At 42.5% G+C, this 12,603-nt stretch overlaps 1 protein-coding gene across 2 annotated transcripts in view; it reads left to right on the top strand.

The window, feature by feature from the left end:
- Positions 1–11,526, top strand: part of adcy5 (adenylate cyclase 5) — a 94,692-nt gene extending 83,166 nt beyond the window's left edge. For both annotated transcript variants that reach the window (XM_088606110.1, XM_088606109.1), the window contains exons 13-21: positions 2,585–2,701; positions 3,678–3,842; positions 4,677–4,852; positions 5,524–5,544; positions 5,635–5,767; positions 6,124–6,387; positions 6,848–7,052; positions 8,106–8,230; positions 8,601–11,526. In XM_088606110.1, coding sequence (XP_088462236.1) covers positions 2,585–2,701; positions 3,678–3,842; positions 4,677–4,852; positions 5,524–5,544; positions 5,635–5,767; positions 6,124–6,387; positions 6,848–7,052; positions 8,106–8,230; positions 8,601–8,729 — 1,335 coding nt within the window. In that variant the 3' untranslated portion in view covers positions 8,730–11,526. The remainder of the gene's footprint in view (positions 1–2,584; positions 2,702–3,677; positions 3,843–4,676; positions 4,853–5,523; positions 5,545–5,634; positions 5,768–6,123; positions 6,388–6,847; positions 7,053–8,105; positions 8,231–8,600) is intronic.
- Positions 11,527–12,603: the final 1,077 nt, after the last annotated feature.

Raw genomic sequence — 12,603 nt, forward strand, 5'->3', positions numbered from 1 at the left:
GTACAGATCAATATCAGGAGGTATTCGTCTCAGTTTTTTCAATTATCCTAATGGCAGAACGTGAGCTAGTTGCAGGCTGTCCCTGCAGCTCTGCAACGTGAAAACAACATGGACAGATACTCCGCTGTGTTTGGGCCAAGGCTGCCTTTTGATTCAGTTTTGTCCAAGGAGCAGTGTGACAGTGTTAGCAGCGTGCTGATCAAGGGACGCCCATGTGAGTCACAAAGGCAGGTGCAGTACAACACGTTTTGAGTGTTTTTCAAGTTCGAAAGACCCTCTAGGGACCGGGCTGGATGTGGTTGTGATTTCCCTCCCGGTTCTGTGATCTTGCCCCTACTCCACCGCATCTTCTAGCAACTTGCAGGCCAAGTGACTGAGCTAAAAAACAAAGGAGTCGGAAACCAATGCCATTTCATCCCTGTCCAGGTGTTTAATCATGGCGCGCTGTTGAGTGCATGGCTTCATGTGTTTTGGCATTTCTGTTGTTTTCCTTTCTCAGCCTGCATGCAGAGGAGCTCGGTGGAAGTGAAACTACTTCAAAGGGCAGCCTAGTGTGCTGAACTGGAAGTGGGAAAGTGGAAAGGTCCACTGCCCTGCCAGTCCTGTGTGTTCTTGTGTCTGTGACTCCTGGTGGAGACTGTAGAGCCAGACATTACACGTGGCATCCCAGAAAGTCCTGCTGCTCTGCTGCTCTGCTTCCAGACTGTTCTGTCTTTCTAAGTTGAAAAATGAGTCATTAACGCTGGAGAATTAAACCTGGATTTTAGAGACTTTTCTTCTATGCTAGTTTGCTCAAATTCAGGCAAGAACCAAGGGTGAATCCCACTTAATAATATAAAAAACACATTTTTAATTTAATGCAATCTGTAGAGGGAGAAAAAAGGCAGCTACTTTTGTTGCATATCATCGATTGACTGGTAATTATTTAAAACTACATAATTTTCCAAGTCAGTAAGTCAGTGTGAACCTGGAAAAGCAGTGTCTGACCTGATTATTGAATGTCGGCAAAAAGCCAGAGAAGTCACACCATCTTCTATGACCTAAACATTTTATTTCTACTTAATTGGTTTTACAACTCATTTTGGTACTCTGACTTAAGTGAAAAGACAATGACAGAAACATTTTCATACTTGATAAACCAACAGGTGTCTGGTTCTGTTTCAAGAGGCTTTAATTAAGCATGTGTCGAGCTGAGGAGCTGTGTAGACCCTAATGTTATATCTTCAAGACACAGAGGTTGAAAGTTCACACAGGATGACAGGAGCAGAGCTGTACTAGGGCTTGAGATGTTGCTCTTTCACCAGCAGGTGCCACTTAGCTTCCTAATTTACTCTTCTGTAGTTTCCTGACAGCACATTCATTTCAGCTTGATTTCCATCATTGGCCAAGCCTGCAGTTTAGCTGCAACCCAGTGTTAAATGAGAGCATTATTACTACTGCTTTTTACTCATTTTTGCTTTGAGCTAACCAACAGGAGAACAGCGAGTCAAATTATCCTGTGAGTGATGCTGTTTTTTTAATTTGCTGTTGTCCAGACAGTTTGATTTTCTTCAGATGTCACATGCCTCAGGTTTTAATTGCCTCTTCACTGCTCTGTTTTCCTCATCGTGCATCCATCGTCTTTCAACTCTCTTCCTGTCGAATACTGTACAGGGCTTTTTTAAATGGCTCATTTACAGTTTATCCTTGATTCATAACCCCACAAGTCCACGATGCAATGCTGTCAATTCCACTTGCGTGTCTAATTCATTCCTTTCACTTCGGTCTCATGCTCTTGGTCAGCTCTCTATCAGCTATACATGAGGCTGATTATAACAAATCTGTTTTGGAGACTTTTGCCCTGAGCAGAAATCACTTCTGCAGACCAACAGAGTGAGTATTACAGATCAGCTAAAGAGTGCTTAGCCACAGTCCAGCACGTTCAGCACTCGATATTAATGAACTTGGATTGTATCAGGAGGAAAGGGCACCTTTAGAGGGCATCTGTCTTTTTTCTCTGTGTTTTAGCTATATCATCAAACAAACTCATGGTGTCAGTGACAGAAAGGTGTCCATAAATCTTCTCTTGTAGTGACCATGCAACACAAACTAGCTCTGCTGGCTATATCTGAAAGTTTTAAGTGATTTGTGTTCTGTTCACTGCTTCACCTGCCTAACAAACTGTAACCTTTTTTTTTACTGTAGGGAAAAACAGTATCGATGTTGCATTTATATGGTTAGACAATATTATTTCAAATAATTGAGTAAGAGGGCGTGGTACTGTGTGAGCTATTCACATAAAAAATAATCGCCACAGCCTGAATGATGTGTATGTCTTTCGCAATGAAAACTAAATCCCTGCAGTAGGGAGAAGTGATGAGAGATTTTCTGATCAGGCCCATTTTTTCTTAAGTCAACATTGACAGGTAATAATTATACTGGATAACAGTCGCAACTGGATAAATGAGATTACTGTGTATATAAAACAAGGTGCAAAAAGACTGATTCTTTCCCAGCACTGTAGTTCAAGATCTGTCTGTGAAATTTCTGGTGACTGCCAGTAAAGGCAGACACTATTCTAACATTGCTCTGTTTGTGTCCACAGCTGTTTCCAGTGCCTTTGCAAACTCTCTCCAAGAAGATTGTTCAGTCCAGAATCAACAGCACGCTTGTTGGAGTTTTCACAATCATCCTGGTCTTTCTCTCAGCCTTTATCAACATAGTGGGTTGCTTACTTGAATCCCTAAGTTGTTGTTTTTTTCCACACACCTCCACACTTACAGGATACATGTTGGGAGCTAAATGGCTTGCAGAAGTTTGAATGTGATGTCTCCAATACAAGGGATTTTGTTTTAATTTTTGTCACAAAACTATACATTACAGCAGGATGCTACTGGTCTGTTGTGCTACTACTCTACTCTAGAAGCACCTTAGGAAAGTTAGGAAATTGATTTTGATGGCTAGTCATACTTTTGACAACAGCATTACTACCTCATAGCCTGTTTTTGTCAGATCGCAGAAGCTAAGCCAGGCTGGTTCTGTTTAGTAGTGGGTTGGGAGATCTCAAAAGTTGTATGTACTGTATCTGTAGTATTAGTGGACCAGAAGTTGATGCTCTTCCCTCTGGATTGGAATTTCCAACCCGCCACCCCAATCTGGTGACAGTCCTCTGTGCTATTGAAGTTGTGATGGATGTGATGTGAAACCAAGGTTGTGCAGTAGATTTAAGCTTGAATGGTAATCAGAAAGAGTCTCAAGCTTAAACAATGAATACACTGTGTTAGCTGATTCTGTATGATTATCGTTTTGCAGACTCTTCTGTGTTGACCATGTGCCACTCAGGCACAGGTGTTTTATTTGTTCAGTTTTTCTCGTATGGTGCAAATAAAGTTTTCAACCTCCTTGCAAAAACAAAAATCAGAAACTGTTCCAGAACTGGCGAACAATAACTCTGAGACACACAAATTCAACTTCATTAAATGAGAAACCCACATGATTTGCACAAGGTCTGAAAGTTTTTTGACATGACTGCACATCTATTTAAAAATGCAGTATCCACAAACACATGCCACATCCACATACCAAAACAGCCTGGCCTGTGCTTCAGTCAACAGTATTTATTTTGACGAAGGCTGCAGTAGCTCTTACCTGATGCCCTGTCCTGTGCTGCCTCCCCATGCTCCTTTTTTGTCTTTCAGTTCACCTGCAGCACTAAGGACATCCAGGCATGTGTGGGGAGGGAGTTTAACATTGAGCCCAGCAGTGTGAATGCATGTCATGTCTACAGCTCCAGCTTCAACTACACCCTTTACACTGTCGAGGGCTTCTGTGGGAGTGTGTCGCCTAACTGTAGTTTCCCAGAGGTATGTCTTTCTGTGCCCCTCCTTAAGTAGACGTCAGTCTTACAGGTTCATGCCATTGAAAGGGGCCATTGAACCAGTTTGAAATGTGTCAATGTTTTACAATTTGTCCCGGTTGCAAGCAAAACAGTTTTAGGAGATTATGATAAAAGCTGGGTGGCGCAGTGGTGTAGCAATCAGCACTGCTGCCTTGCAGTGCTGGGGCTCTGGGTTCAGCTCTTGGGGTGCTGTCTGCGTGGAGTTTGTATGTTCTCCCCATGTTTGCATGGGTGTCCTCCAAAAAGTCCAAATACATACTGGCAGGTTAATTGGCTTCTGGGAAAATTGCGCCTGATGTGAGCGTGTTCGTATTTGTGCCTGTCTGCCCTGCAATGGACAGGTGTCCCGTTCAGGGTGAATCCTGACTTGCGCCCATTTCTGGTGGAATTAGGCTGCGGCTTCCCCAGCAAACCTGAATCTGATGAAGATATTAGAAAACAGATGAGTGATAAGCTAATAAACCTTCAATGTCATTACGTTGTAGCCTGGTCTGCTCGGATGTCAGAAGCTAAGTGAGGCAGGGCCAGGTTAGTACTGGGATGGGAGACCTCTAAACTTAACTAGGCTGTTGCTGTAAGTGGTGTTGGTGGACCAGTCGGTGGCGCTCTTTCGTCTGTATCAGAATTTCCAAACTCATGCCCTAGGGTGGTGATAAGGTCCTCTGTGCTGTAGTAGGTGATATGGATGTGTAAGCTAAAAGGAATAGGAAAAAGTGTCAGACTTAAACAATGAATCAACTGTGTTGTACACTGTGTGTGTATTGGTCTAACCTGCCCCCTCTCCCTCTTTCTTCTGCAGTATTTTACAGCCTGCGTGTTGCTGAGCCTTCTAGCCTGCTCTGTGTTCCTGCAGATCAGTAGTATTGGCAAACTCATCCTCATGGTCTTTATCGAGTTGCTGTATGTAATCATCGTTGAGGTCCCTGAGGTGAACCTCTTTGACAATGTGGACTTACTGGTGACAGCGAATGCCTTGTAAGTCCTGTCCTCAGCATTCAGGCAGTCACAATCATGGGAACAGTGTCCTCAGCTCAGGTCAAAAGAATTATATGAAAAGCTTAAATGGTTTGGATTAACCTGAGGTACTGTAATTCATTGATGTAGGAACATTGTAAGATTTGACTGAAACACAGCAACAAGCCCAAGATTGATCTCACGCACACACACACATCTGTATTGGTAATGCTGGACAGCAACAGGGTACAGGTTCTTTCAAAGGAAGGGTGTGTAAAAGTATACGCTTATTACATAGCTGTGCAAGTACTGTGGGAGAATTGTACTCCTTGACTTTGTTGTGTGCGGCCTCTTTTAATTGGCAGTCAGATGGGGGAGGGAGAATAGTTTGGCTCACAATTTCAGTCAAATGGGAAGAGCACGTTCTACCCAGTGGTATGCAAAGATGTTGAGTGTAATTATGCAACTTTTTAATTCATTGACATTGTAACAGATGCCTTTTCTTTCCATGGATGGCTGGTTTCTTGGCAAGATGTGCCTTGTAAAAGATTTTTCTTTTATTTTAATAAGGATAATTGGATGATATTTAGCAAAGTAAATACCATAAGGTTACAATCTGAAGCTAAGATTTAACCATTGGGTTTCTTTTGGAAGATGCATGAAAGTCTCATTGGTTTCTGTTTTTCTTTCAGGAGTGACACCAATGGAACATGGTAAGAGTCAGAAGGATAGAGAATATTTCAGTTCTCCTCGTGTTTCTGGTGTCCTTGAGTTTGTTAAAGGAAGGTGTTTTTTTGTTGCAGTTCCATGATTGACTCTAAGGTGCCACTGAAAATAATGACTCCTGTGGTGATCACAGTGTTTGTCCTTGCACTGTACCTCCATGCCCAGCAGGTGGAGTCCACAGCGCGACTCGACTTCCTCTGGAAGTTGCAGGTACTGTGAATCATGACAGGTAGAGAGCTGAGGAGTAAATCCCTGTGATGACTACAGCTGTGTAGCGAGAAAGTCTGTGTAGTAATACAGTTGTTGCTTGCAGGGCTCATATTAAAACCCCCTACTTTTTTCTTTGTCGTTTAAGTGAAAGAATAAAAAAGAAAGCTCATGTTCGTGAAAACAAAATAAAAATCTAGCAGGAAGACAAAATGGGAGTTTTTTTAATCAAGTACTGTATATAATGCTGTATTAAAAATGAAAAAAAAAATGTTCTGAACACAGAACGCTACAGTGTAGAGCTGTTGGATTGAGGGTGCATTCTGGCTGCTGAAGCAGGGTTAACCCTTTCCTCCCAGGCCACAGAGGAGAAGGAGGAGATGGAGGAGCTGCAGGCCTACAACCGGAGGCTGCTGCACAACATCCTGCCCAAAGACGTGGCCGCCCACTTCCTGGCCCGGGAGAGGCGCAACGACGAGCTCTACTACCAGTCCTGCGAGTGCGTGGCCGTCATGTTCGCCTCCATCAGCAACTTCTCCGAGTTCTACGTGGAGCTGGAGGCCAACAACGAGGGCGTGGAGTGCCTGCGACTGCTGAACGAGATCATCGCCGACTTCGACGAGGCAAGAGAGTCCCCGGCCCCTGTCTGGCCCACTGCCTCTGCGCCCTCCGAGCTCTCAAACATTACAGACAAAGAGGCCTTCGAATGGCTGTTTCTTCTACTTTTCTACTGCTGGGCTTGTGAGGATACACCCGAAGAATACATACCGACAAACTGTCGGTTAGAATAAATTAACTACTTAGTAGCTGTTTCAGTTTTTAAGATGTATCTAGATCAAGACAAAACATGTGCTTCGTCCTGTTAGCCTTATGAGGCTCCCGAGAGCATCCTTTAGTTTTGATCAAGAATTTATCTTTGCAAACCCCTCTCTACACACAACCAGGCCCTCCAGTTCCTACTAATTGAAGTCATGTAGTCTGTAAGAAAACTGCCAGTTGCTCCCGTTTCTCACCTTTAGGCAGGTCATGCTGCCCACTCCTCAGGGAAAGTGCTGAAGTGCTCTTCTTCTGTCTTCCTGTCAGATTATCAGTGAGGACCAGTTCCGCCAACTGGAGAAAATTAAGACTATTGGCAGCACATACATGGCTGCTTCAGGCCTCAACGACTCCACCTACGACAAAGCCGGGAAGACACACATCAAAGCGCTGGCGGACTATGCCATGAGGCTAATGGACCAGATGAAGTACATTAACGAGCACTCCTTCAACAACTTCCAAATGAAGATTGGTAAGAGGGCTGACCACTGTCTTTTTCCCAATTTCACATTGTCCTTTAATGAATCTTATTTCAAATGCAGTTTTTGCCAGGCACACGTTGCTGAATTAAGATGTTTCTGCCTGAGCTGCTGGGGGCAGGTGGGAAGCTGTGTTGGTTGTTTATTAACTGAAACACAACGCCTGTCATTACCAGAATAACTGACCCTTTAAACTGTTCTACTTTAATTCTACTAACCCATTTTCTTGTAAGAAATCCCATAACTGAGATTTTTCTTTTAGACAGCAATATGTTCCCAGCAAAAGAAACTGGCACTGGTGTGAGTGCATGCATGTCTGTGTTTGTGTCTGTATCTGCCCTGCAATGGACTGGCGTACCATCCAGGGCGTATCCTGCCTCGTGCCTGTTACTTGCCAGGTTAGGCTCTGGCTCCCCTGAATTGGAAGAAGAAGTTAGAAAATGAATGGATGGTGATTCCCAGCATTATATTAAATGTAACGTAATTGTGTGGTTTCCTGATGAGCAAGCAACAACTGGACACTGCTCAATCAGTCATCTGCTTACAAGATACACTATATAGACTGTGAAACGGTTGGTAGTGGGACAGAGAAAGTAATGGAACTTCATTCTGTCATATGCTTCTTGGCACTTTCCTTTCCCTTAATCCTGAGTTTATTATCCTGGAGTTTCTTCTCTCCGCTCTATTTTGTGGGATGGGTGTTACTGTAAATAAATTTGTGCACTTCTCCTATCCTTGATGAAGCAAGGATTCCAATTCTCTGCACTTCCCAGAAAGTAAGTAGAATTCGCGCAGGAGACTGAGGATTAATGGGCACTAAGTGACCCTCCTCTCTTCCCTTAAGAGGACGGAAGAAATAATCTGTTTAATTTCTTGTTACACTCTGGAGAGACCTCAGTGCTCGAGCTGTTCAACTTCAAGTTCATGACATCAGCAGAATCTGTTCTAGACCAAGCACGGAGAAGGTCACAAGCCTGCACCTTGACCACATGGCTGGCACCCGTAGACTTCACAACATCATCGCTGTAATGTTCCTCGTGTTTCAGGTCTGAATATCGGCCCAGTTGTGGCTGGTGTTATTGGAGCTCGAAAGCCCCAGTACGACATCTGGGGAAATACGGTGAATGTAGCCAGTCGAATGGATAGCACTGGGGTCCCTGAAAGAATACAGGTAAGTGACCTTGTTATTCCAAGCAGCAAATACAGAAACTACCCCATAGGTTTTTGTGGTTTACTTTACCAAGATGTACGGTACTATTGGTGTTGATTGCTACAAACACTTCAAGAAATCTTTTCATAGTTTGGTCAACAGAGTTTTCTTGGCACGTTTACTTTCACTTTTAAACAGGCCTGCAACAGGTGCGCCTCGCATGTTAGCGTCTTTTTCGTTTGCATGCAAATGACAAGTATGATTTGTGATAGGCATTTGCTTTCTGTTCCCTCTGGAAAGCAAGCTGTCACTGTGCCGCTCAAAACCTTTCCGTTCCACGTCACTGCCCGGCGTTGGACGATTCACTCCAGCATTGCGTCTCTCCCGACAGGTGACCACAGACATGTACCAGGTCCTGACCGCTCACAAGTACTCGCTGGAGTGCCGAGGGGTGGTGAAGGTCAAGGGCAAGGGAGAGATGATGACCTATTTCTTGAATGGAGGACCACCGAGCAGTTAACAGCTTCAGGAGTCCCAGAAGTGTGCGTGGTGTTAATGTTGCGTGGGAAGACTGTTAAGTTGCAGGCACGAAGGAGGCCTTGCGATGGGGACCTCTGGCGAGCTGGAATCCTGATGAAGACCCACATGAAGGACGCAGCCCCGCTGAGCACCCTGCGCGTTTTCATACCACCCTAGGGAGGCCAGGACGAGGTCTGCCTCACCCTCTCCTGGAGAGGCAGGCGACCTGCAGAGACCAAAGAATTCTGACAGACCTGCCGCAAAGAGACCCAGAAAATGCCAATTGAAAAAAAAAATGCTCTCAGCGCATTTGCTTATTAAATGTTGCAAACGGAGAAGAAATCAATACCCCTCGGCCTGCTGGGATCATGTGGAAGGACCATTGTGAAAGGGTGGGGTGCAGATAAGTGGCATCAGTGTTTCTCCCACTTTCTGTGATGAAGGATCCAAACCGCTCAACAGAAATCTGCATGAAGATGCTGGTTGTTGACTAAAACTGACTTTCAGTTTTCATCTATATATATATACACAAATATATAAACAGATGAGGCTGTGCCTTCCTCTGTCTATATCATGAAGTGGTATTGTCTTCAGCACAATGCTAAGACAGAGTCTGTACCCGTGAAGCAAAGAACCACGGCACTGCAAAACTTCATGAGTCCTCAGTTGATCTTTGTGTGTTTATAGATTGACGAGTTTACATTTTTCTCCTGATGTGTAAACTGCAGACACTTTAAAAGACAATAAGAGAGGAAGCCCGAGAAAAGCTTCTTTTGTATTTTTGCCATTTTGTATTTCGACTCCAAAAAAAACAAATTCTAGCAAATATTTGAGATTCTATATTTTGTACATTAATATATGGGAAGGAGCACCTGTGTGTATTTGAATGTATATAGGTGACAAAAGTATTGGAATCATACACTATTTTTTTTCTCATGTCAGGGGGGGTGGGTGGGTGGGCAATAACGGTTGAAATGCAAAACCCAGGCTTTGACCCCTGTTGTGAGGGTCATATAAAATCCATACTGAAAGATACAAGAACAGTATAACCCGATGCTGACACAAATGCTCCATGGTATGATCTTGGGAACTGCCAGTCTCCAAAGGCAGCAAATTCCTGCATGCCAGAGGCGTGCCTGTCTTCACTTATGTCTGTGCAAGGGAGTGGAGAGCTTAATACAAGAATCCCCCAAAAAAATGGCATAAGAGGAGTTAAGTCTTCAACAGAAGTCTGAGCGGGTCTTGTGCCAGTACCCTTTTTCATAACAGCTCGGGTTCCAGAAGTCAACGTTCTTTTTATTTAATTTATCTTTGTTTTCTTTCCAGTTTCAGGAGAAGCAGTAATTCAGCAGCCTGTTACAGCTTTACTACTTGCCTGGTGAATAATGGGCAAGCTGGATCTTCTGTGATGTGTCTGCAGCTGCCTTGGTCAACCCAGGGTAGAGTTTATGATAATGACGACCCTGTGAATGTTAAATTTGTCCTGTATGCTGCCTTTTTTGTTACTCTAATTTAAAACGCTCAGATTTTGGTGTAGAATAAATGTTGCCTGACCGCCAGTTTGAGATCTGGGAGAATGTGGCCTTTTTCGTCATTATTTTATTATTCTGCAAGAATGTCAAAGTTAAACATGTTAAGTAGGCTGACCGAAATTAGTGAGGTGTTTAATGTACAATGAGGACCCTGCTGTAGATCTGCAGTACATATTTATCATATTATCACAGCCCTCAGTTTCTTAAAAATAGGATCGCCCCTGACTATTTCTTTTAAATGGCCATTCTGTAGTGGTAGAACTCTCCTGCAGATCACGAAGGGCATGTATCTACATGGTTTCACTACGAGGTACTTCATGCAATAGAAAAGGAATTCCAGTTTTGTGCAGGCAGTTTGGAATAAAAAAACACCTAGCTAAAATAAATTAATGGTGGCCTGATGTGCTTCCAAAATCACTCCAGTTCTTCTGTGCTTTTCAAAATGATATAGCAGCTTCTTTTTGGTTGTTTTTGTTTAAACTTCTGATGTTCTTGAAATGTCTTAGTATGTGAAAGATGTTTATAATGCGGGCTACTGTACTATGGTTTTGTTTTATTTTCCCATATAAGTATACCATTTTTTTTCTTTGCTTTTTAAAATTTGAATGCTAAAGATACATAAATGTTAGGTGATTGATGTGCTTTGGGGAGTGAAACATAGGTACGTATTGCCAGCATCTCTCATTCTTTAATAGACAAGACACCAATGTAAGGAAGCACTTTATTAATGAAATTCAAATTTGACCTGTGATGCACGTTAATCTTATATCCAGCAGAGATCTGCTAGGTTCTAAAGCAGGGGTTTTGAATCTTGGTCCTGGAGAGCCCCCTATCCACCTGGCTTTAGAGGTAGCCTGTTATTCATCAATTTCTACAAGCCTGGATCTAATTTAGCTATGATCAATTAAATAGGTGGTGCAATCAATAAAGTAATTCAGAGATCATTTGGAACCAAATTCAGAATATCCTTCAGCCCTCAAGCATCAGTAAACCCCTGAAAAAAAAACAAAAAACATTATTTGCTTGATTAAATCTTTAAAATAACAGGTGACATAGGGTGACCTTTAAGAATAATTGGTTTGGAGCTCTCCAGCATCAGTGTTTGAGACTCCTGAAGAGGATACTGGGAGATGTATCCCAAAGGAGAATTTCAAAATGAGGATTTAACAAAAACATTCTTCTGTCTAGAGTTGTCTTAAAACTCCATCACAGTTTAAACACTATGCTGTTTTTTTACATCAATAAACTCCTACACTGTGATGTTAATTGTGCTGAGCTAATCTTTCTTGAGTACTGTATCTTCAGGTCTGAACCACTAGTCTTACACAATCCTACAGATTGACATTATTGAAGTATGGAAAACCTGATCTGGACAGCTAACTGTATTAAAATATTTGATTTACACTCACATTGTCAGAAAAATGTTATTACAAAATATATAATTAAAAACATGGATATAAGTGTTTTGGTACAGTGCGTTTATATTCCGGTGTTTCAAAAAAAAATCCTCAAATATTAGCTTTGCTGAACTTCAATGCCTTAAGTATTCTGACTCACAGGAAGACATTAGCCATTGTGAAGTTAAGCAACAGATAATACAATATTTTAAAAAGTTACAATCTAAACAATTTTCATTGTACAGCCCTTAATTTCAACTGCTGTTCCATTAATACAAAAAGTGTGCAAAATATTTAATGCCCTTAAATATTTAAAATAAATGTTTTTCGTAATGTATTTCTTTCACCCTGGATAAGTGTATCTGCTAAGTGAAGAACATTATACTTACATTTAACTTTCTGTACAAAGTTAGAATAAGCAAACATAAAATATTAGATTCAATCATTGTAAAACCACACAATTACACAAGAGATACTGCAACCAGCCCTGGAATAAACGGATAGAAAATGGATGAATAGGAAAGAGAAGGATCCAGACAACTGATTTCAACATGACAGATCTCCAGCAGAGGGAGGTAGCGAACTTTCTTGAGAAATCAGTTCCTCAAGTTCATCACACTTCTACAAGCGGAACTGAAGCAGTCCTTTCCACTGGTAGATGGGTCAGCAAGTTGGGAACAACTACCTCTAACACCAAGCCACACTCAGGCTGCTCTTAATGGGTGCAGCCATGCCTGTCTGCACACTGTGCACAGACATGTTCCACTGCTCACATGGCTCAAGTGATCCTGCAGTATTGACCTTCGATACCACAGTACAAGCATCTGCGCTGGGGCGGAAAATGAGCCGGGCAGCATCTGTTACTTACCAGGTAAATTACTAGACTTTGGTACATCTTCGTTTCTTTAAAAATGTAAAGGCAGATGGGCAGGGACTTTACCTTTCT

The sequence above is a fragment of the Lepisosteus platostomus genome, chromosome 14 (genome assembly GCF_059453375.1).
Source record: "Lepisosteus platostomus isolate fLepPlt1 chromosome 14, fLepPlt1.hap1, whole genome shotgun sequence".
Classification (NCBI taxonomy): Eukaryota; Metazoa; Chordata; class Actinopteri; order Semionotiformes; family Lepisosteidae; genus Lepisosteus; species Lepisosteus platostomus.